Source organism: Pan troglodytes, chromosome 2 (assembly GCF_028858775.2).
Source record: "Pan troglodytes isolate AG18354 chromosome 2, NHGRI_mPanTro3-v2.0_pri, whole genome shotgun sequence".
Lineage (NCBI taxonomy): Eukaryota > Metazoa > Chordata > Mammalia > Primates > Hominidae > Pan > Pan troglodytes.
Window position 1 is genome coordinate 31,673,494 of NC_086015.1, and position 23,528 is coordinate 31,697,021.

Below are 23,528 nucleotides of genomic sequence, written 5' to 3' on the forward strand. Positions count from 1 at the left end.
TCTTTTCACGAAAACATCCCCTACAAGCACCTCTACTGTCTTTCACCTGATTCTTTGTCTGGGTCTCAATTTAGATGTCTTTCATCCAGAAAGCCTTTTGTGATCTCCTTTCTGTATCATTTCCATTTCATCCCACCACTCGCACTGCTCCTGTGCTTCCGTAATACCTTAATCTTCCTATATCATAATACTTACCTTACTATGTTATAATTTTCTAGTACTTGATTGATTAGTAGGCTATCACCTCAAAAGTTTTCTCATGCTCCTTTAAAATACTTTCCCCATAACTCTCTGTCAAGCCCCAAGCAACCAGTGATCTGTTTTCTGTCACCAAGGAGCAGTTAGTATTTTCTATAAATGGAATCATGTATTACATAGTCTTATTTGTCTGTTTTCTTTTACTTAGCTTAATTATTCTGAGATTCATCCAAGTTGTTTCTTGTATCATAGTTCATTCATTTTTATTACCAAGTGGTATTTCATTCCATTGATATACCTCAATTTGTCTATCCAGTCACAGGTTAATGGACGCTTGGGCCTTCTCAGTTTGAAGTCATTACAAATAAAACTCTGATGAATATATTTGTAGCGTGTTTTTTCTTGTTGTTGTTTGTTTATTTTGAGATGGAGTCTCACTCTGTTACCCAGGCTGGAGTGCAATGGCACGATCTTGGCTCACTGCAACCTCTGCCTCCTGGGTTCAAGCGATTCTTTCCCCTCAGCCTCCCATAGCTGTGATTACAGGCATCCGCCATCATGCCTGGCTAATTTTTGTATTTTTGTAGAGATGGGTTTCAGCATGTTGGCCAGGCTGTTCTTGAATGCCTGACCTCAGGTGATCCACCCGCCTCAGCCTCCCGAAGTGCTGGGATTACAGGCCTGAGTCACCGCGCCTGGCCAGAAGTGTTTTTACAGACATATATTTTTGTTATTTGGGGTAAATACCTAAGAGTAGAATATGTGGGTCACAGTCAGTATTTATTTATCATTTTAAGGAATTGCCAAACTGTTTTCCAAAGAGGTTGTACTATTTTATATACCCTCCAGCAGTGTATTGATAGTTCCGGTTCCTCCATATCCTTGCTAACACTTGCTATTGCCAATCTTTAAAAACTGTAGACATTCTAAAATTAGGTACGTAGTAGGGTCTTTTGTATCATTCAGTAGTTTTATTTTTTTTATTTATTTTTATTTTTTTAGACGGAGTCTCACTCTGTCACCCAGGCTGGAGCGCAGTGGCGCAATCTTGGCTCACTGCAAGCTCCACCTCCCAGGTTCACGCCATTCTCCTGCCTCAGCCTCCCGAGTAGCTGGGACTACAGGCGCCTGCCACCACGCCTGGCTAATTTTTTGTTTTTGTGTTTTTAGTAGAGACGGGGTTTCACTGTGTTAGCCAGGGTGGTCTCGACTTCCTGACCTCGTGATCTGCCTGCCTCAGCCTCCCAAAGTGCTGGGATTACAGGCCTGAGCCACCACGCCCGGCCATCATTCAGTAGTTTTAATGTGGATTTCCCTGATTATCAGTGACGCCGAACATCTTTTCTTGTGCTTGTCATCCTCCATATGTCTTCTTTGGAAGGTGTCTTTTTAAATCTTTTCCTCATTTTTTATTGAGTTGTTTGTTTTGAGTTTTGAGTGCTCTTTATATATTCTAGATTCAAGTCTGTTATCAGATATGTGATTTGCAAATATTTTCTCACGTTCTGTGACTCATCTTTTTAATCTCTTACCAATGTCTTTTAAGAAACATAAGCTCTTACTGTTGATAAAGTCCCATTTATCAATATTTTCTCTTTATGGATAGTACACGTGGTGTTAGACCTTAAAGAGCTGTTTCTGACTAAAAGTCACAAAACTTTTCTCCTGTTTTCCTCTATAAGTTTTATAGTGTTAACTTTTACATTTAAGACTATAACCATTAAGTCAGTTCATTCTAAACTGATATATGTATATTATGTGAGGTATGAATGGCATTTGGATATCCAGTTGTTCCAGCACCGTTTGTTAAAAAGACTATGCTTTCCCAGTGAATTGCTTTTGCACCATTTTGAAAATCAGTTGTGATGGTCTCCATCTAGACAATATTCAGTTCCATTGCTTTATCTTAATGCCAGTTGCATACTATCTTGATTACTGTAGTTTTATAATAATTCCTAAAGACAATGTAAGTTCCCCAACGTTCTTCTTGGTTTTTTTTTTTCCACTTTTTTGACTATTCTAGGTTCTTTCCATTTCCAGAAAAATTTTAGAAACAGCTTAGCAATTCTTTTTTGGGGGGATGGGGTTTTTCTCTGTCACCCAGGCTGGAGTGCAGTGGTGTGAATATGGCTTACTGTAGCCTCACCTCCTGGGCTCAAGTGATCCTCCCACCTCAGCCTTACGAATATCTGAGAACACAGGGGTGTGCCACTGTGTCCAGGTAATTTTTAAAATTTTTTGTGGAGACAGGGTCTCACTGTGTTGCTCAGGCTAGTGTCAAATTTCTGGGCTCAAACAATATTTTCACCTTGACCTCTCAAAGTGCTGGAATTACAGCCACCACACCAGCTCCAAAATTTCTAAAAAAGAAAAAGCCTTAATTAATTTATACATCAATTTGGGAAGAATTTATTTTCTAACAATATGGAGCCCTCTGATATGAACACAGTGAATCTCCCTATTTATTTAGGTCTTCTCTAATCTCTCTAAGCAGTGTTTTGTAGCTTTCAGGGCATAGATCTTGCACATAATTTGTCAGGTCTATACCTAAGCATTTCTTATTTTTGATGCTATTAAATAGTATTTTTATTTTAATTTCTGATTGTTTGTTGCTAGTATATAAAAAAATTGACTTTTGTATATTGATCTTGCATTCTACAACTCTACTAAAATTTATTAGTAATGGCCTTTTTATTGGATTTTCTCCGTAGATGATAATGTTATATTCAAATGAAGTCCATTTTACTTCAATCTTCCCAATCTAAGAGCCTTTTATTTCTCTCTCTTGCCTCATTGGCCAAGCTAGAACCTCCAGTATAATGGTGAGTAGAAATAGAGTCATCTCATCCCTGATGTTAGGGGGAAAGCATTCTATCTTTCGCCATTAAATATGATGTTAATTCTAGGTTTATCAAAGATGCGTTTTACCAGGTTGAGGGAATTCCCTGCAATTTCAAGTTTGGTTAGAGTTTTTGCCCGGCACGAATGTTGGATTTTGTCTAATACCATTTCTTTTTTTGTTTACACAAACAAAATGTATTTTGTTTAAAAATATAATTTACATATATATATACCCACACAGGGGAAATAACAAAATGTTAATACTAGCTAATTTCTAGAGTTGGCATATTAAGTCAGAGGGGTATTGATGAATAGATGTAGTTTATTAAATCTTTTCCTGTATTTCCTAAATTTTCTATAAGTAACTTGTAGGTTTTTTTTGTTTTTTTTTTTTTTTTTGAGATAAAGTCTGGCTCTGTCGCCCAGGCTGGAGTACAATGGCCTGATCTCAGCTCACTGCAAACCTCCGCCTCTCAGATTCAAGCTCTTCTCCTGCCTCAGCTTCCTGAGTAGCTGGGATTACAGGTGACTGCCACCATGCCTGGCTAATTTTTGCATTATTAGTAGAGATGGCGTTTCACCATGTTGGCCAGGCTGGTCTCGAACTCCTGACCTCAAGTGATCTGCCCTCCTCGGCCTTCCAAAGTGCTGGGACTACAGGCATGAACCGCCGTGCCTGGCCTGTAGTATCTTTATAATAGGAAAAAAATGTTACTTTAAAAAACATCGCATGTACTTTCAACGTAGACTAAATTCAAAATATTTACACTTACTTATTGTCATCTTCACTGTCAAAAGAAAGGAGGCTACTGTTTTTGATTTGTTTTTGTGAGTTCTTTTTGACTGAGTCCTGATTTATTGCATCTTAATTTGTCTTCTTTTTGGGCTTGCTGTTAAACCTGAATATTTTTCATCTGAGGGGCACTTGACTGGTGCTTTACTGGTTTTTGATACATGATTCTTCCCTCAGCTGGAGCTGGTTCTTTATCTGCTTTGGCAGCCTTTACTTCTGCTTTAATTTTCATGACTTCTTCAACTGATAGGTCTCCCTTTTTAAAAACCATCACTTGAGGCTCTTCATCTTTGTCACCGTGTTCCCCATTTTCGTCTGGGAGATGAGGCTGGATTCTCTTGGTCTCTACGGTGGGCTCCTCCCTATAGCCAACCCACTCCTTGAAGCGAGCCAGGAATGCTGGCTCCGCTGGCCGCACGTCTTGTCCAATACTTTTTCTGCGTCTATGTAGACAATAATAGTTATTCACTTTTAGTCTATTAACATGGTGAATTACAATGATTAATTTTTGAATGTTACATCAAATAATTATCTCTATTGTTTGTTGCTGGTAACTTAGGATTATTATGACCTTTTGATAAATTTATCCCATTATCATTATTAAATGACCAGTTTTATTTTTTAAAATCTACTTTGATAGTAACATAGCCACTCTAGCTTTCTTTTAATTAGTGCTAGCATGTTACATCTTTTTTGGCTTTTAAATTTTAACCCGTGTGTGTCCATTTGTTTATTTATTTTGAGACAGAGTCTCATTTTGTCTCCCAGGCTGAAGTGCAGCGGTGCGATCTCGGCTCACTGCAACCTCTGCCTTTCAGGTTCAAGGGATTCTTGTGCCTCAGCCTTCTGAGTAGCTGGGACTATAGGTGTGTGCCACCACACCTGGCTAATTTCTGTGTTTTTTTAGTAGAGACGGGGTTTCATCATCTTGGCCAGGCTAGTGTTGAACTCCTGGCCTCAAGAGATCTGCCTGCCTTGGCCCCCCAGAGTGCTGGAATTATAGGCGTGAGCCACTATGCCAGGTCTATGTCTTTATTTTTAAAGTGGATTTCTCAAGTGGGAGGATTGCTTGAGGTCAGGATTTCAAGACCAGCCTGGGCAACATAGTGAGACCCTGTCTCTACAAAAAAATTAAAAAATTGTCTGGGCGCAGTGGCTCCTGCCCGTAATCCCAGCACTTTGGGAGGCTGAGGCAGGAGGATCACCTGAGGTCAAGAGTTCGAACCAGCCTGGCCAACATGGTGAAACCCCATCTCTACTAAAAATACAAAAATTAGCCGGGTGTAGTGGCAGGTGCCTGTAATTCCAGCTACTCGAGAGGTTGAGACAGGAGAATCGCTTGAACCTGGGAGAAGGAGGTTGCAGTGAGCCGAGGTCACGCCACTGCACTTCAGCCTAGGCGACAAGAGCAAAACTCTGTCTCAAAAAAAAAAAAAAAAAGCTGGGCAGGTGATACTTTGTTGGTTTATTAGCTACAATTCTTTGGTGTGTTATATTAGTGGTTGCTTTAGGGTTTGTAGTAAACATCTTTCTCCCATGCTGGATGCTTCTTGACCTCGAACATCTGACTCCAAGTTCTTCAGCTTTTGGACTCTTGGACTTACACCAGTAGTTTGCCAGCGGCTCTCGGGCCTTCGGCCACAGACTGAAGGCTGCACTGTTGGCTTCCCTGCTTTTGAGGTTTTGGGACTCGGACTGGCTTCATTGCTCCTCAGCTTGCAGATGGCCTATTGTGAGACTTCACCTTGTGATCATGTGAGTCAATTCTCCTTAATGAACTCCCTTTCATACACACATCTCTCCTATTAGTTCTGTTTCTAGAGAACCCTGACTAGTACAGTTGGGTTTAAATCTACCACAGTATGATTTGTTTTCTGTTTCTTATTCATTTCCTTTTTCTTCTTTTTGTGCCTACCTTAGATTAATTGAATATGTTTTATGATTCTTTAACTTATCACAGTTTGCCTTCAAGTGATATTATATTATACCACTTGATGCATACGGTAATAACTCAGTTAATATGCTTCTGTTTCTCCCCTCCCAGCATTTGTGCTATAGTGATCACATATTTTACTTCCATGTATGTTATAAACACCACGCAATTGGATGAGGGCTGCTAGAAAAAAACAAACAAAAAGTAACAAAAGCTTTTTTAAAAGAAAAAAACCTAGAATATCTTATTATTTTTGCTTTAAACGGTCCATTTTCTTTTAAAGAGATTTTAAAAATAAGAAACAAGTATTTTATATTTATATTTTATATTTACCCACGTAGCTAACATTTGTAGTGCCCTACATTTTTTTTAAGTAGATTCAAATTTCCATCTGGTATCATTTTCCTTCTGCCTGAAGCATTTCTCTTACCTTTTTCTTTTCTTTCTTTTTTTTTTTTTTTTGTAGCTTAGGTCTCCTGATGATGAATTCTTTTAGCTTTTGTATGTCTGAGAAAGTAATTTTACCTTTGTTTTTAAAATATGCTTTCCTTAGGTATAAAAATCTAGGTTGATGGTTTTACTTATTCTTTCAGTACTTCAAAGATGTTCTAATGTTATCCAGCTTACTTATTTTTTGTTATCATTTTTATTAGGTTGGTGCAAACACAATTTAGGTTTTTTCATTAAAAGTAATTGCAAAAACCAAAATTACGTTTGCACTAACCTAACCTAATATGTTTGTTCCTTTGCCCAGAATGTGTCCTTGTCCCCCTGACTGTTTTGATATCTTCTTCTCTATCACTGGTTTTAAATAATTTGATTAAGGTAAGCCTTGGTGTAGTTTTCTTTGCATTTTTTGTGATTGGTTTAATTGAACTCTTTAGATTGGTGGATTATAATTTTTACCACATTTGAAATATTTTGACCTTTATTTTTTCAAATATCTTGGCTGTACCCTTCTCTCTTTCCTCTCTTTGATGCACTCCAATTACAGGCATGTTAGGCTGCTTGAAATTATCCCACAGCTCACTAAAGCTCTGTTTATTTTTCTCCAGCTTTTTATTTTTGTGTGTTTTATTTTATATCCTTTCAATCTCTATACCTCCAGGTTCACTAATCTTTTCTTCTGCAATGTATAATATGCCACTGATCTCACCAAGTGTTTTTCAATTTCAGACATTTGTAGTTTTTATCTCTAGAAGTTCAATTTGGTTCTTTTAAAAATATCATCCATGTCTCTACTTACCATTCTCAACCTTTTTTCTAGCTTTTTGAGCATATGAAATACAGTTATAGTAACTATTTAATATCCGTGTCTACTAATTTTATCATCTGTCACTTTGAGTTGGTTTTGATTGATTTTTTTAATCTTATTGTGGGTCATATTTTCCTGCTTTTTTGAATATCTGGCCATTTTTGATTGGGTCCTGTGCATTTAAAATATTTTTTGTTCTGTGCTGGTTGTTACTTTTATTACCATACATATAACTTGAGCTTTCTTCATGGATATAGTTAAGTTTCACTTCTTGCTTATAAGCCTACTTAGATTAAACCAGAGCAGCATTTAGTCCAGTACTACTTTAGCTCACTACTGAAGCAAGACCCTTCTGAGTTCTTTTCCTGATACCTCATGAATTATGAAGTTTTCCACTTTCGTGAGTGGGAAAGGGGACAATCCTCAGTCAGGGTAAATACTGGGTATTAATACCTCTCATCCAGTAGTTCTCAGCTGGGATAATTTTGCCCCATAGAGGTCATTTGACAATGTGTAGAGACACTTTTTGTTGTTACAACTGGTGGGGTAGTGCTACTGGCATCTAGTTGGTAGAAGTCAGGATATTGCTAAATATCCTATAATGCAGCTCCCACAATATAGAATTTTTTGCCTCCAAATGTCAATAGAGCTGAGGTTGAGAAATCCTCCCTAATCCTGTGGGCTTGGGATATTTTCTTCACATGCGTGTGCTGATCAACACTCAGGTGGAGTTGAGGAAGACCCTATTCACTTCTCTAGATTTTTCTTTCTGGGCAGGTCTCTCCTCTCTGGAACTCTGCTCCAAAAACTCTAGCCATCTTGGCCTCCTCATCCTTACAGTTTTGTCTCCTCAAATCAAGAAGACTGCTGGGCTTTGTCTGGGTCCCTATCCCCATGCTAAGCTGAGGCCTGGAAACTCTCCAGGCAGTAAGTTGGAGAAATATTAGGGTTTTCCTCATTCATTTCTCTTCTTTAATAGATTATTATTTTACATTGCCTAATGGAAGCCATATATATATATGTATATATATCTGGCTATATATATCAGATATATATATATCAGATATATATATATCTGATTTTTAGTTTAGTTTTTTTTTCAAGCAGAAAGTTAATTCATATCCCTGTTACTCCATCTTGTATTAGAGCAGAAATCTGCTTTTGACATTTTTTTCTTTTTTTTGAGACAGAGGAGTCTTGCTCTGTTGCCCAGGTTGGAGTACAGTGGCATGATTTCGGCTCACTGCAACCTCCGTCTCCCAGGTTCAAATGATTTTCCTGCCTCAGCCTCCCAAGTAGCTGGGATTACAGGTGCCTGCCACTGCGCCTGGGTAAGTTTTGTATTTTTAGTAGAGACGGGATTTCACCATATAGCCCAGGCTGGTCTCAAACTCCCAACTTCAGGCTATCTGCCTGCCTTGGCCTCCCAAAGTGCTGGGATGATTACAGGTGTGAGCCACCACGCCCGGCCATGCTTTTGACATTTTTGAAATTCAATTAAAATCATAGCATTGCTCTAGATCAGTGGTCAAAAGCTTTCCATAGTGAAATCTTCCTCACAGGAGTATTTTGGTTATTTAATTTTTTCAAGTAGGTTGCCAAAACTGAAAAGTAGGGGGATTTTCACATAAAAACCCAAATTTTTCAGCTATTCTTGGAACATCCTCTTTGGGGAATCTCAAAACAACTCGAGAGTACTTAAGAGTACTCTCAAGAGTATCCTTTAGCAGTCAAGACATTGGAGGGTGATAGGTGGGCTGGATTTCTTCTTCATTGCCCCCAAGCTTCACCCTTCATTCTTTTCTATCCTGCCCTGTGCCATCCTGCCTCCTCTATAGAGGAGGCTGACCTCTATGACTGCATCAAGAGATTGTTTAGCCCTTTGGATTCTCACTGGGTTCAGCCAAACAGGGGCACTGAGGGGATTTGAGGGTGGAAGGAGAGAGTCTGGCCTCCTTCTTGCTGGTTTACTAAAGGTCGGTCAAGTTCTTCCTAAAGCTGCAGTCTTTGTCAAATGGTCTTATCCACACTACTCTCTCTTTGGATCTGGCAACCTTGCCTACGTACAAGAAAGCTGGCAAACACAGAGAAACCAAATACCTCGTGGACCTTATTGCCAGGTTAAGAATGTGACTCATACATTTTTTTTTCCCCGAAACTCCGATGGGAAATAGGGCATTGCAAGGCTTGGAAATGTTTGATTGTCCTTTTCCAGTGAGTTTGTTTTTGTTGAGAGGGAAAAAGGAATGAGAGAGAGTTATTTTGAGGCATGTATCTCCAGATTAAGATTTAGTTGTATTTCTAGAGACTCTCTTCTATTTAAATTCTGTTTTTCAGATATGTGTTTCATCAATATCATTACGATCACCTTCCATAGTCTAGTCAATTCACAGAATCTGTTTTGACAGCTCTGAACAGAAGAGTCCCTAAAGGAAATATTAGATACCATCTTAACCATTTTTTCCAAGTTGTATTCTACACTCTGTAATCTCAGCTTAATGTTATTAGCTCTGGGGCACAAATACACACTCCTACATACAAGCATGTATACACATTTTTGCACACTAACTCAACCCATGCTTCTCTGTGCTCTTCTATAACAGCCATGTAGTCTGTGTCTGTGGTCTTCTAAATATTTAGTGATGAGCACAGACTATTGGTTAATTATATCAACAACAAGCCTTTTTACCAGAGGAACTTGAATCCTGAAAGAAATAAAATACCAAAGATCATTCTTGGGTTTTAGATCTGTAAGATAAAGACAAAATTTGCCTGCCAGGATTAAGAAAACCAGCAAATATGTAGGGTGAAGAACATATATTCTGTGGATTCACTACCCCAAAGCTATATAGGCCAAAGTGTGCAATGAAGAAGGCACCACTCCATGATAGGCTTTAAAAAAGGCTGAGTGTAGTGGCTCATGCCTATAATCTCAGTGCTTTGGGAGGCTGAAGTGGGAGGATTTTGAGCCCTGAATTGCAAGATCAGCCTGGACAACATAGTGAGAATCCATCTCTACAAAAAAACTTTTTTTAATTAGCCAGGCATAGTGGTGTGCACCTGTAGTTCTAGCTACTCAAGAGGCTGTGGTAGAAGGATTGTTTGAACCTAGGATTTTGAGGCTGCAGTGAGCTATGATTGTGCCTGGGTGATAAAGTGAAACCCTGTCTCAAAAAAAAAAAAAAAAAAAAAAGAAGAAAAGAAGAGGAAGAAGAAAAAGAAGAAAAATTAATCATGGATACGTTTGGATTTCAAATATTGTTCATCCTCTGAAAAACATAAACAATAATAAAAATTATGCTTTTGAATTTAATGTTTTCATGACTAAACATATTTCCCAAGCCTCTGAAATATTGTATGTCCAAAGTATAGGGTCTAACCCATGATACACTGCCAAACCAATGAGTTCCTCAAGGGGCTTGGCAAACCACAAAACCATAGTGATACTTGGTTCTTGCCTCTGTATAGTGGGGTTTATAGAACTAGAGCGGTCTCTAAGGTGCCTCCCAGCTCTCCAATTCGGTGACTCAAGGAATGATGACTGATTTAGGGATTTAGGAAGAAGTGCTAGTTAACAGAAGGCTATATACTTATGGCATTAATATTGAGTCATTTCAAGAAGAAATGGTGGCAATCTAAGACCTTTGCAGGAAACATTCTGATTGCCTGAAGTTTTGCGGAATAGTCTACAATTTGGTGTCTGGGACGAGGAAGGGAACAAGATGGTGGCAATGGTATCTACATGTTCAAATCTACCCTTGTTATTCTTCGAATTTCCATGATGGTCTCTCTCAGTAACCAACTCCATTCCAGTTCTAGAAGTTCTAGGCTGTGAATTGTGGATAGTAACTTGGACTTTCCCCCCACCTTTCTCTCCCTCAGATTCCTCCCTCAATCATTTCCAAACTAAGTGGTAAAAAACCACTTCTCTTGTGGTAGATGAAATCACTCCCCTCCCTGCTTAACAACCAAATTATTTAATAGTCCTTTATTTTAGCACTTATGATTTCCATATGATGCTCCTCCTTATGAGTTATTGAAATATATTTTTAAAGGGATCAGGAAATTGATAATTTGCCCTGAGAGTAGAAAAACAGATGGAAACCTACTTTATGACTTTGTTATGCACTGGTTTAATGTGATTTCTTAGCAATTTGGGGCATATTAGACTGTCTTAATAAATATGTTTCATCCACTAAGTCTTACCAATTTATGCATTTTGTCCATTTTACACCTAGGTTTCTGTGTCTCATGTTCCCAAGAAGGCCTCTCTGTTTTCCTGTGATGATATATAAAGAGCAGAGATCTTGGCTTTTTGGCTTACTCTGTTTAATGTCACATTCAAAGTGTCATTGAGTAAAATTTTCTCATGTATATGTAATTGATAATAATAGCTGTACTGGAATTTACCTCCTTTGCCAACCCCTTAATGAAATAGTGGGTCTAGCTGACAGTCATCAATGTACAAAGACATGCCCCCAAAAGAGACAACTGGACATCATGAGCCTCCTCATGGAATATTACCACCTATAAAATATTATTACTAAAAAAAAAAGTGGAATCTGGATCAGATCAATAAAACACCACTTTGTTGGAAAAACAAGAATCAGAGGACTATGTTAACACTACTGAACTGCAATCAGCAAAACCAGAACCTGGAAAACTAGACAGAACAAATGCCCCAATTTCTTCAATAAATTGCAAGGAAAAATAAAAGAGAAAAGTTGAGAGGGGAGAGTTCTAGACTAAGAGAATTAAGTGATACATCAATCACATGTGTGGGACCTGTTTGGATCCTGATTAAAACAAACAACTATAAGGAACAAGCAAACAAAAAGAATAACAAGAACAACTTTATGAGACAATCAGAAAAACGTACCTGGATATTTCCCGATATTCAGAAATGAGTGTTGATTTTGTAGATGAGATAATAGCATGACAGTTTTATATATATATATATATATATATATATATATTTTTTTTTTTTTTTTTAAAGAGTCCTTTTCTTTAAGGGCTGTGTATGGAAATAATTGTGGATTAGAGGACAGGAATTTCGGGATTCGTGGCAGAAAGAGTGGAGTGGGGATTACAGGAAGAAATAAGAGAGACCATGGATTGATGGTTATTGTAGCTGGTAGTGGACACATGGGGGTCCATTGCTCTCTACTTTTTCAAACTGCATAATATTTGTAATTATTTCTGAATTAATAAAAACTTTCCTTTGCTAATGCATCTAAGTTTACTATCATATATGTTATAAAATTAGTAATTAGTGATACCTACTAATATTCGGAACTACTCAACAGTTTACAAAGCAGTTAAATTTATAATCTCATTTCTTCCTTCTCGGTACTCTTTGCCGGGATAGGTGCTGTTGGAATCCCCACTTCACAGATGAGGAAATGAAGTTCAGTGAAGCTAAAGACAATGCCGCTGTAAGGGGCGGCGGACTAGAACTTAAGTCACAGAACTCCAAATTCCAGGCTCCTTCCCCTACACTAAAAAACTTTTAAAGAAGCGTAGGAGTGTGGGGCCCAGTGGCTCACACCTGTAATCCCAGCACTTTGGGAAGCCGAGACTGGTGGATCACCTGAGGTCAGGAGTTGGAGACCAGCCTGGCCAACATGGTGAAACCCAGCCTCTACTAAAAATACAAAAATCAGCCAGGTGTGGTGGCGCACGCCTGTAGTCCCAGCTACTCGGGAGGCTGAGGTAGGAGAATCACTTGAACCCGGGAGGCGGAGGTTGCAGTGAGATCGCGCCACTGGGTTCTTTTTTTTTTTTTTTTTGACGGAACCGTTCAGGACCTGACAAAGCAGCAGCTTTAAGAGTGGAGGAGCCCTCTTCGGCTGGGGAGATCCTTACTCTCCATGGCCACCAGATGGCGAAGGCTGCCCGCGGCCCAGAAGAGAGAGGAGCCTGCAGACCCGCGCGGAAACTCTGCTGCGGGACCTGGAGGCCAAGGGCGAGGCGTGGGGTCCTCCTCCACTCCAACTGTGTGGGGAAACCTGGGTAGAACTTAAAGTTACAAAAGTCATTGTGCAAGCCCTGCTGTCCCCACAAGGGCTTATAGGAAGGGGTTCGGAGCTTTTCAAGGAGGCAGGGGAAAATTAAACTCGTGTCTCTTATGTGTATTTGGTGGGAGGGGAATGCTGCCTGAAATAATGCATTGCTTCGGCGGCGGTCAGAGATCCATGTGACGCGGGGGCACTTTAGGGACCATTGCTGAGGGCCTGGTTAGCATTTGGGCAGCTGAATCCTTCCCTTGGCGAACTCCATACGTGCCCTCGGCGACACACAGAGGACTCCCAGAGTTGAAGAAGGGGGTGGATGTGTGTGTGCGCACTCGCCCACGTCTCGTGTTTTCCTTTTCATTTAAGTCGTAATAAGGAGAAATTCGATGACCAGCAAGGCTGGAGTCCCATCGTCTTGTTGGGGGCGAGGGGGGAGAAAAAAAAGGTGCCTGTAACTTCAGACTGTCCAAGATATCGCTTAGCTCCTGCGCCCGGAAGAAAATCCAGCGCAGGTCGGGTTCCGGCGCGCGGGAAGCCCTGCGAACCCCAAATGTGTGCGCTGAGCCGAGGCCTCTAAGCGGTAGGAGAGAATCTGACCTCCGACATTCTTTTCAAGACACGCGCCGGTGGACCGGGTCCTGGGATTGGCTTACTCCCGGGCTGGACCTTGGGGTTCGCATATTTGAAAGCGTAAACTTGAGGAATGACGGCGGGGTGATGGGTATTTTATAGAGTGGGACTCAATCGTGCTCAGCAACAGATTTCTCCAAATTCCCTTTTAAAAAGAGCCTTCCAGAGCTGTCGAAATCTCCGCGGGGTGAAAGCTAAACTTTTGGAGTCGCTGTGTAGCCGGGTAGAGGACACCGCGGCGAGAGCCGGAAAGAGAAGCGACACAGTGTCCAGGCGAATGGGAAAGAAAAGATCTTAATTTTTGTTCCTACTGGTAGCTGAATGTCGATAAAAATCAAAGGGAATGCGGGGAAGTTTTTATTCCAGAGCGTTTCCATGACACCCGCAGAGATTTAAAAAATTACATTCCTCCCCCTACGCAGGTTTAATTCGGAAAGAAGAGACTGCAGAGGAGAGGGAAGACCGTGAGTCTGCTTTCACCTGGGTTTAAAGCGAATCAAAGACGGCTGTAAAAAGGGAAACCGGGACCAAAAACAGATTTGGAGCCTCGAAACTCTCCATTGAAGGTTTGGAAGATACGTTGCTGCAGACTTGAAACCGGCTCCAAATCCGGCCCAAACATGGGCTGAAAATATGGCGCGCTAATCTGCAGCTTCCCCTCCTCCCCAAGTTCTTTCTGACTCTTCCCGCCTTTCCCAGTTTCCCTTCCAGACGTCTGCGGCTCCCCACTCCACCCCCAGGATAGCTACTCTACATCCCGACAATTCCCAGCTTCTACACCCAGGAGGAGGAATTTGGAACCACCCAGAGCGAACTCGTGCCGGGGCGGGGTGGGGACCGGAGGAAGGTCCTGCTCCGAATTCTCTCCAGAGCAGAAAAGAATTCTAGAGGCTACATGTGGGCTGCTTTCCCCCCTTCTTCCTTTTTTCCCTCGCAAACCAACAACCAAAAAGTGTTTGGTGATGGAAAGAACACCAGTGGAAAACGGCAAATAACAGTATTTCCAACTCCGAGTCAGGTCCTCTTTGCACTGCTTTTTCCTGTTTCATTGCAATTTATTGATTTTATTGTGGTTTTTTGTTTGTTTGGGGCAAAAACGGAGATGTGAACCAGGACGAGCCAGCAGACCCCCGAGCCAGTATCTCCTCCCTGGGCAGGGAACACCGCCTGCACCGGTGCATACTAGGAGACCCTGGCGGAGAATGTAAACAAACCGGACGCCGAGCCCTTGATCTTTATTTAAATAGAGGCTTGTTTATCGGTGTCATCCTAGGAGGATTAATTAGATACATCTCTTCACAATTTGGTGTCTGACACTCCATCTTAGGAATGCCTTATCACAAGGTGTTAATTGGGGCCACTCAGCCACTTACGTTTCTATTAAACACTGTGAGGGACTTTTCACAAGTACCAGGTTCTTTTTACTGTACGATGCAAAAACATGCAGGACCCGAAATAGACTAGGGCCAGAATCTGCTATATCCCGGCAGTGATTAGCACTTTGGGGCTTTCTAGAGGGCAGAAATAGGAGAGCACTGTTTTCGAAATTCCATCGCATCTCCCAATATTCGGTGGTTGGATGCAGATGTAAGGGGGCTGTTGGGGGTGTGGGGAAGGCGCTGACCAGGATAGGCGGGCTATGAGTCTCCCTTCCGGAATCTAAATCAGTCATCCACAATACATATATATTAAAAAGCACATCTTCAACGCTTTTGTCCCTGGCTCCCCGGTAAAGTTCGGGGCGCCTTTGCCAAATTGTTTTGAGCAGGCCGTTCGGAAACGCGGAGCAGGAGTTCGAGCCCCCAAGGTCACGGGTGGCGCGGGAAGAACTCGGGCCCCAGAGGGACGGAGGGGAAGGGAGACAGGACAGTCGAGGTACAAGGTCCTGGCGGCCTTAATTGGGCGCAGAAGGGGAGGAGGTCTCGGCTGATTGCTCGCCTCCCAGCAGTTAATCCTCTTAGCAGCTGCATTTCCGCGCTACACAGTTAGCAGAATGATCCTCCCAGCTAGACCTTTACCCCGGGAGGGTCCAGGAGGGGGCTGGAAAGGTTTGCAATCTGGGCCTGAAGCCGTCTGCAGATAAGCCTGGCGGGACGTCTGGCTGGGGGGACAAAGGGGACCCTCCACCCCACTCTTTGGACCGCCCAGGGTTCAGCCAGGGGATGGGCTGTCCTTCGTCTTCCCGTGGAGCGTGGGCCAAATAAACGGAACTAAGCGCAAGGTGAACTGCTCCAAGGTCACTGTTTGCAGAGCGGCAGTGCACGGAACGACTGGAATCCTCCTTTGTAAGTGCCACGCCCGTCCCTAGCCTGCGCCTCAGACCGAGTCCGGGCGGAGTTTGACTGCAGCTACTGAGGCCGGCAGCCGGCGGCGGCGGGTGCGCAGCGTCTGGGTTCAGAAGAAAGCCGCAGGTGGGCGCAGAAGCTGAGCTGTGTGCAGCCCCCCGCGCCGCCGCGCCCCAGGGACCCTGAACTGGTGGGCGCTCAAAGGGCCACGGGGGTTCCCAGGGAGCCTAGGTGGGCCTAAGGATGGGTGGCCCCAAGTAAGCCTAGAAAAAAGCCCAGAGAACTTAGTGGCCAGGCGCGCTGACAGAGCCTGGTCTCCAAGAACCAGAAGCGGAGGTTTTCGAGGCTTGGTTAAGTCTGACGTGGGCAATCGGCAGCAATCCTCCCTCCCCCGTCCCCCTGCCCCCCTCCCCCGCCCCGCCAACACCCATTGTCCAGACTTCCCAGTGGGGTAAGGAAATAGCCCCATTCCACTTCAAGGAAAGAAGAAGATAAACAAAACATCCCCACCCCCGCATGACTACAGTATCCAGTTAGAGATTCTAGAGCCTTCCGTGGAGGTAGGGGATGGGTGAGGCACTGTTAAAGCTGAAAACGATACAGGAGGAAGCAAAATGAGATCTTTAAAGCAAAGATGAAAACCTCAACAGCACAGAAGACAGAGCTATGTCCGTTCCCTTACTGAACCACATTTATTAAAAATGACTAAGACTGTACATAAAAATCCAAGATCTCTAAAATGCCTATAGGAGCTGTGGTATCAAGTTTTAGTTTCTTCACATTACCAAGTTAGGGAGAGGGGATGGCGCAAGAAGAGGATGAAATAGGAGTTTTCCTTAAACACGGTTCAAGTTAGTACATAGTAGCTGAATACATTCTTAACTATCTAAGAAGTAAACAGAATATTCCCAAATATCATGGGGATGATGAAACTCTCCCCTTGCCCCTGCAGCTGTTAAGTGATTTGCAAATTCTTTACAAAGCCAAAGCACCAGTTTTACATTATCCCAGACACCTATGTAGACTATTTGTACAATATATACCACATTATTCTATAGTGTATCTAAACACACAACTGTACACTTTTAAATTCTTTTTTTTTTTTTTTTTTTTTTTTGGTGACTCCTTCCCTTGCTCTCTCCTGAGTCCCACTGGCCACCCCAGCACACAGCAGAGGCCTAGCAAGTCTCAAGTGAGGCAATCTTGGACTAGGGCAAACATGGCTTGTTCCAAAAGCCAGGGGTTAAGGAATCAAAGTCAGGTGAAACTATCACTTTCACAAAAGCTTTTCTTGACTCCTGGGCCTAGTATCTTTTGCCCCTGGCAGAATGTAACAGCAAAACGTCTCCTTCTGAAATGGAAGGCCCAGCCCTCTTTCAGAAGCAAAACACCTTAACACTCGGCTTCTATTTGCTTAAGAATTTACAAATAGAAATGAGAATCAAAGGTTTTAACTCATCTGATAGCACTGGGCACTCAATGTTCACAGCCTGCTTCTTTGAATGGTTAGTGTCTCTCCAATAAATAAATACAGAACCTTGGATACCCTTCGAATTTTAAAATACCTTAAAGTCTTCCATTAATCTTATTTTTAAAAAATGCTAGGTTTGTTTCAGTTACCTGCAGCAATCAAAAAGCTTTGGCACCTTCTTTTAGAGAATTGCACAAAACAGGATGCATCAAGGTGGAAGGCAAACATCTTTTTGGCAACCTAGGCAAAGAAGACAACAAAAAACACCACCAAGTCCATCTGCAAAAAGTTAGCTAATTTTTGAGGTTAAAATAACTCTTTAGGGAGTTGTGTAAAAAGCATAATACCCTCCCATGCCTTTTGAGGTGTCTTTACTATACTCTTCAGCATTAATGTCCTCACACTTTATGGAGGGTGAATTTTCATTACTGGAGTTGCTAGGAGACAGCCGCCTTCGCTTACAAGCACTGGTGTATACTCCTGAATCATTGGAATCTAGAGATTTGATGGAAGGGGGTGTCTCTATCCAAGAAGAGCCAATTTCCTCTTTCACTTTCTCCTTGGAGAGCTGATCTTCAGAGAACACAGTGGGGCTTGTTCTGGAGGTCCATGGTAGTCCAGCTGCCATCTTCCTCTGGTAAGAACCTCGACCTCCCCACCCTGCCATTGCAGGAAAGGTTGGGTCGGGGTAATACCCCAGGGCATGGGATGTCTGAAGGGGCAAGGATTTAATGCCATATGGGAGCAATGTGCTAGAAGTATATTCAGATTCATAGGAACTGATGTCTAGTTTGTTGGTCCCAGGTTGCTGGACAGGCGTGACAAGCCACCGCTGGGGAGGGTTGGCCACCTCTTCGCTCTGTTGGGGTGAAAGGAGGCCGTTGGTCTGTGGCACGGTTCTCTCGCCATTATAATAGCGGGCTTGAGGTAAAGTGTTGACAAAGGGCTCCGGGAAGAAGGATTGAACGCCGTACCGACCTCCAGGGACAATCTGATGGGATCTAGGAGAATCCGTGGGAGATGGAGTTAACCTGTCATTTTCTGAAGCGGTGTACATGCTACAATATAAAGAGAAACACTTAAAAAAAAAAAAAAACCTAATGTTGTCCCCAAACAAACCACCTCCCAGAAATGAAAAGGCTTGTGTTGGTTATCTACACCGAAAGTGCTGGTCTGTTGGGCTGAAAGAACAGAGGCAGGAGATGCACTGGCCCATTTTAGCTGGACTCTTGGCTTATTGGGAAAAATTTCCCACCATGCAAGAAAAAGTTTCCTCCTAGGCATCAAGTATTTAAACTATAGAAAATCTACCTTTACTAGTCCTAGAACATGAAAAACTCAGATCAAACCTCCTTTGTCAATGTGATGGAAAAAACACTGGCTGTGGCGGTAGAAAACTCAGATTTTAAAAAGAGCAGGGCCTTGCTGTTTCGTGTTGTGAAATTACATCCTCTTAGTTTCAGTTTTTTCTTATGTTAAAAAAAAAAGTGGGGGTGGGGGAGAGTAATAATATCTGCTCTTGGGAGGATAAAAAATGGATCAAATGAAAAGAAAGGTAATATAAATGCAGGTTCTTAAAATTTCAAATCTTCACTCAAATGCTAAAAAAAACTCTTCATTTTTAAGTCCTTAACATTTCTTCAGAAATTAACACAACCTTTCTGAGAAAAATCTAAAGCAAGATTAGTAAAGGAAAAAATTTTGGAAAAAGAAAAATATGTAAAAATCCCAAAGGTAAAAGCTCTTCCTAAAATACATTATCAGCAAAGTGCCTGTTGATGTATGTCCTGTTCAGAGATGATCAGGCAAGTGTGGATAAAAGCTGCACTTACGAATCATAGTTGTCTCTGAAGCCTTTTGCAAAGGGGTTATGATCAATCTTTAGTTGAGTAATCTAGATAGGGGAGAAAAACAGTCATTGAGTGCTTTATCATGCTGGACCTTAGCTTTAGAGATTCTTGAGATGTCTGGGACACTCACATCGGTGTTTTGGTAGGCAGTCACTGCAATGAATTGCGTTTCTGAGAAGGTAAAAGTCTGGGTCTTTGAGGGCTCATTCAAGTCCTCCACGCCATCCTCTGTAACTTCAACAATATGCAGTCGGGGTTGGTATTTGTGTAAGGATTGTAAGACTATCATCTGGAAAGAGTAGAGAAAAAAATTGCTAAATCTAAAAAGCCTCTTAGTGGTTCAACAAAATTAGATTTTGACAAATTATGTATTTTGCTATGGGACTTCTAAATGCTCCTCACTAACAGCTTTGTTTATTGCAAGTTTAAAGGTCTCATTATTGCCCCCCCCCCCTTTTTTTTGAAATTTAAATCATAGCTGGGTATGTGGTTTTGATAGATATGCTTTCCTCTTGGTTTCCTAAATTCCCAAAATACTTCGCTATTTCTGTTCTTAATAGTCAACTCACTGTTATCGAAATCCAATAAGAAAGTGAAGATGAGAAAGGTCAAAAGAACAAAAATGGTTAGAAATAGGCGAGCAAACAGGTCACAAATGCAAATATTATAAATACAGTGAAAAGAGTAGGGACTCTTATTAGAAAAAAGACTTATAGTCAAAGCCAGAAGATACCCCCTCCTGCTCTGTCACTCTACCTGGGTGTTGTTGTTATTTGCGCCTTTGTTATTGGTGAGTTTTAATTTCCCGAATGAAATCTCCTGTCTCATCCAGTGGGAACCAGTATTAGGAGACTCTGGGTGAACATACATTTTGTTGCCTAAGAGAAAATGAAACAAAACACAAAACCCAAGCATATAGGGCTGTTTACAAATGGAGAAAGCGGAGGGATGTCTCTTAGCTATGAGCAAGATATAAGAGCTAGACTTAGTTGGTCTCCCAGTAAAAGTTGCTTAAAGAGGCCAGTGGAGACCAGCAGGACTACATCGATATCCCTCCCAGGCCCCTGTGCTTCCAACCTTCCTTGCACTAGGGACTCCCCTGAATGGCATTTCACAATTTAGAAACGGAGCTAACAAGACATGACTCTTGAAGGTCAATTTGGGGCCTTCTAAAGCTGTAAGGGCAACATCCGATGGAAGACAGTTGGATATTTATGGGTGAACTAAACTTTGGCTGGGCTTTCTCAAGTGAACATTAGAATCCCAGGAGCCCTTCCCACCTGGAGAGCTTATGACTACTGATTTGTTAAACGTAGGGATTGGGGGGCGCGGTGATGTCTTAGTTAAAGGTTCTAAATATCTATATATTGGCAGACAAGAAATCTGACTTAGCAAACTCTCCTCTCCGTCAAACAAGCAACTCAAAGAAACTCATACTAACACCTCTAGGCCTCAGAATGGAAGGGGAAAAAAAGTGCTACATTTAAATGTGAGTTGTCTGAGTCAAGGGTTACGATTTCTTCCCGCCCGTTCCTCCCCGGCCCGAGCCTCTTCTCTGCTCACCCTGCATGTTATTGTCGGCTTTGCCACAGGTCACCCATTTGCCCCCCTGGAAGCGCCAGTGGTTGGGGTCCGCCAGCACCACCTCTACGAACACATTGTAGTGGGCAGTGGGATTGAGTCCGTTTATGTTGAAGCTCAAGAACGGAAACATGCGCCTGTGCAAGGGAATAGAACCAGAAAAATCGATTTAAATTGGGATGTCCTAGAACAGGCCCAGGCCCCAGCGGGTTCCCCCAGACACCTGGGATAGGGTCGGAACACATTTAAAAGTTTGCAGTGAACAGAATGCTGGTAGATCAAGTGGTCTGAAACTATGTAAAATATTTTTGAGTTGGCAACTCTTGGAACCTTTCCGTCTTTTCAAAAAAAAAAAAAAAAAAAGCTTGCCCTAACATCGGTATATTCCAAATTCGCGTGCTTCCGAAGGCTCATATTCTCGGCCCTTTCAGACGCTCTTAAAATTTTTCTCCTAGAATGTTAAAAACTACTAATTTTTAAATGCACCATTTTGAAAAGTACCAGAGAACAATATTAGGTTATTCTTGTTAAAAATATATATTAAAACTTTAGGCTAAAAGTCCCCTTTGAGTGCCCCTCTCTCAGCACCCACCCCTCCCTTTCCCCAGAAGTAGCCAGTGTTAGCAGTTGGATGTATATCAGAACTTTCTCGCGCACCGAACCCGAGCCAGGTCTGGCTCCAGGGCAGATCTAACCACCTACTCGGACCGAGCTTCCGAGGCCGGCGCTCTAGCCTTCACGCCCACCTCCCGGAGACGCCCCGTGGAGACCCTGGCGCCTAAAACTGCGGGAGCCCATCTACTGCGCTCAGGTGGCCAGCTCTTGAGCCTTCCCTATCCGTGGCTCCTTGCCGGCATGCAGGCATGCACCAGCATACCGCCGAGCAGGAGGATCTAACGAATCCAGCTTGTGGACGTGCCCTAATTTCCATTTCCGCCTCCTCCAGGTCTGTTCAGGTGAGGATGATGGGAGGGAAAAGCGGTGTACAGCCGTAACATTGGCACCCTGCAAGAGCCGCCGGGGCACTGACACAGAGGGACACCGCATTGGAGATGCGGTGTCTACGGAGATTTATTGCGCGCGGTGAAACACTCTAAGCACCGCGCGGAACAACTGGGTTCAGCTCCCTCATCCCGGACCTTCCCCAGGACCACACGTCACCCTTTATCCCCGAACCCAGGGGCCCCTCCACGCTGCGCTCACCTGCCCTGTTTCGTAATGATCATCTCAGTTTGGTGGCGGTGGAATTTGAGCCACAGAGGCCGGTTGCACAGGTAGACGTGGGCACGGAAGCCAGAACCTGGAACCCCCAGGCCCCCCAGTCCTCCGCAAGATCCCGCCGCTGCGGCTCCAGGGTACGGCCCGTAGAGCGGAGCCCCCTGGCTGTACTGATAGGTGCCCGGGCCGCCGCCCCCGCCGCTGCTACCGCCCGCGCCACTGCCCGCACCGGCTCCTGGGACGAACTGCGCCCTCCCGGGTGGGCACACAGCCGCGGGGAAGCCGCCGGGGGGCAGCATGGAGCCGTAGGGGTAGCGCGCCCCGTTAGGAGCCGGGTACACAGGTCCGTGGGGCGCCCCAGCCGCCGCCTGGTACGGGAAGAGTGAGCAGGGCGCAGCCAGCTCCGACCCCTGAGGACCGGGGGACTGGAGGTAGTACCGCTCGGAGCTCAGGCTGTCCATGGAGTAGCGCGCAGTGGCCGCAGCCGCGGCGGCGGCGGCGGCGGCTGCAGCGGCGGAGGGCAGCTCCTCCTCCCCGCAGGGGGAGCCCTTGCGGCCGTCCGGGGGCCCCGGCTTGGCCACTGCCGCAGCGCTGGCAAATGCGTCCCCGGCGTCGGTGTCACTAAGCATGGCCGCGGGGGCCCCTGCGCTGGCGGCTGCGGGCTCCCCGCTCACCGCCTCGCAGGAGAGACTGCCGGAAAACTTCTTGGACGCTTTGTCTAAGTCCAACTTCTGAGGAGAGGGGGCCGCGCTGGGGAGGTGGCCAGCGCTCCCGCCGCTGCCGCCTCGCGCACTCTCCAGCGGGTAGAAGTGCGCGCCAGGCAGGTTCACTGAGCTCACCAAGAGCTGCTCCCCTAACTGCATGCTTTGCAAAGCGCAGACGGCAGCTGGCTGCTTCCTCTCCTCCCGTGGCCTTATTATAAAGGCAGGATGGGGGAGCCAGCGCCCTCTTCCGAGGGGAAGGTAACTTCCCCTTCCTCCTGCGCCGGGGCTACCCACCTGCCGACTCGCCGGCCGCTACTGCGCGTACTGGCGCGCCCTGAATCCAGCGTCCTTTCCGGAAGGAAAGCGCCGTGAGTTGGAAAGCAGGAGGTGGAAACTAACCCAGAAGCCCTCTCCTTTTCCTTCCTCGTACCTCTTGCTCCTCAGGACCCCCACCCTCCTCCCAGGCTCACACGCTGGAAGAAGGTGACTTAGATCTTTGTCCCCATCCACCCACTAGCCCGCGCCTTTCTGCCCTTTTTCAATTGCCAAAGCATCGGTCAAGTTGACCACTTGGAAACTAATGGGCTGTCACTAGCTGCTTTATATATTTGCGGCCAGGGAGGGGCTTCCCGGCCTCACAGCCCGGAGACCCTCCTATTGGCTGATGGAGGTGACACTAATTCAATTAGGCATTTACTAATTGGATCAAGTCGCCTGTGACTTTCTTTTCCTTTAGCCTGATTTTTTTTTGAGAC

General features: G+C 43.8%; 1 protein-coding gene and 1 pseudogene across 2 annotated transcripts; both read right to left on the bottom strand.

The window, feature by feature from the left end:
- Positions 1 to 3,808: 3,808 nt before the first annotated feature.
- On the bottom strand, positions 3,809 to 5,537 carry LOC134809479 (uncharacterized protein KIAA1143-like; annotated as a pseudogene).
- An 11,085-nt stretch (positions 5,538 to 16,622) lies between these two features.
- On the bottom strand, positions 16,623 to 23,081 carry EOMES (eomesodermin). 2 transcript variants are annotated; one of them, XM_009445060.5, is made up of 6 exons: positions 22,055 to 23,081; positions 20,834 to 20,988; positions 20,027 to 20,148; positions 19,401 to 19,559; positions 19,253 to 19,314; positions 16,623 to 18,478 (listed from the first exon to the last, which is right to left on the bottom strand). In XM_009445060.5, the coding sequence occupies exons 1-6, from the start codon at positions 22,930 to 22,932 to the stop codon at positions 17,740 to 17,742; spliced, it is 2,115 nt and encodes a 704-aa protein (XP_009443335.2). In that variant the 5' UTR covers positions 22,933 to 23,081; the 3' UTR covers positions 16,623 to 17,739. The 2 variants fall into 2 exon arrangements, with proteins under 2 accessions (XP_009443335.2, XP_016796107.1); XM_016940618.4 differs by having other exon boundaries at positions 16,623 to 18,421; positions 22,055 to 23,028.
- Positions 23,082 to 23,528: the final 447 nt, after the last annotated feature.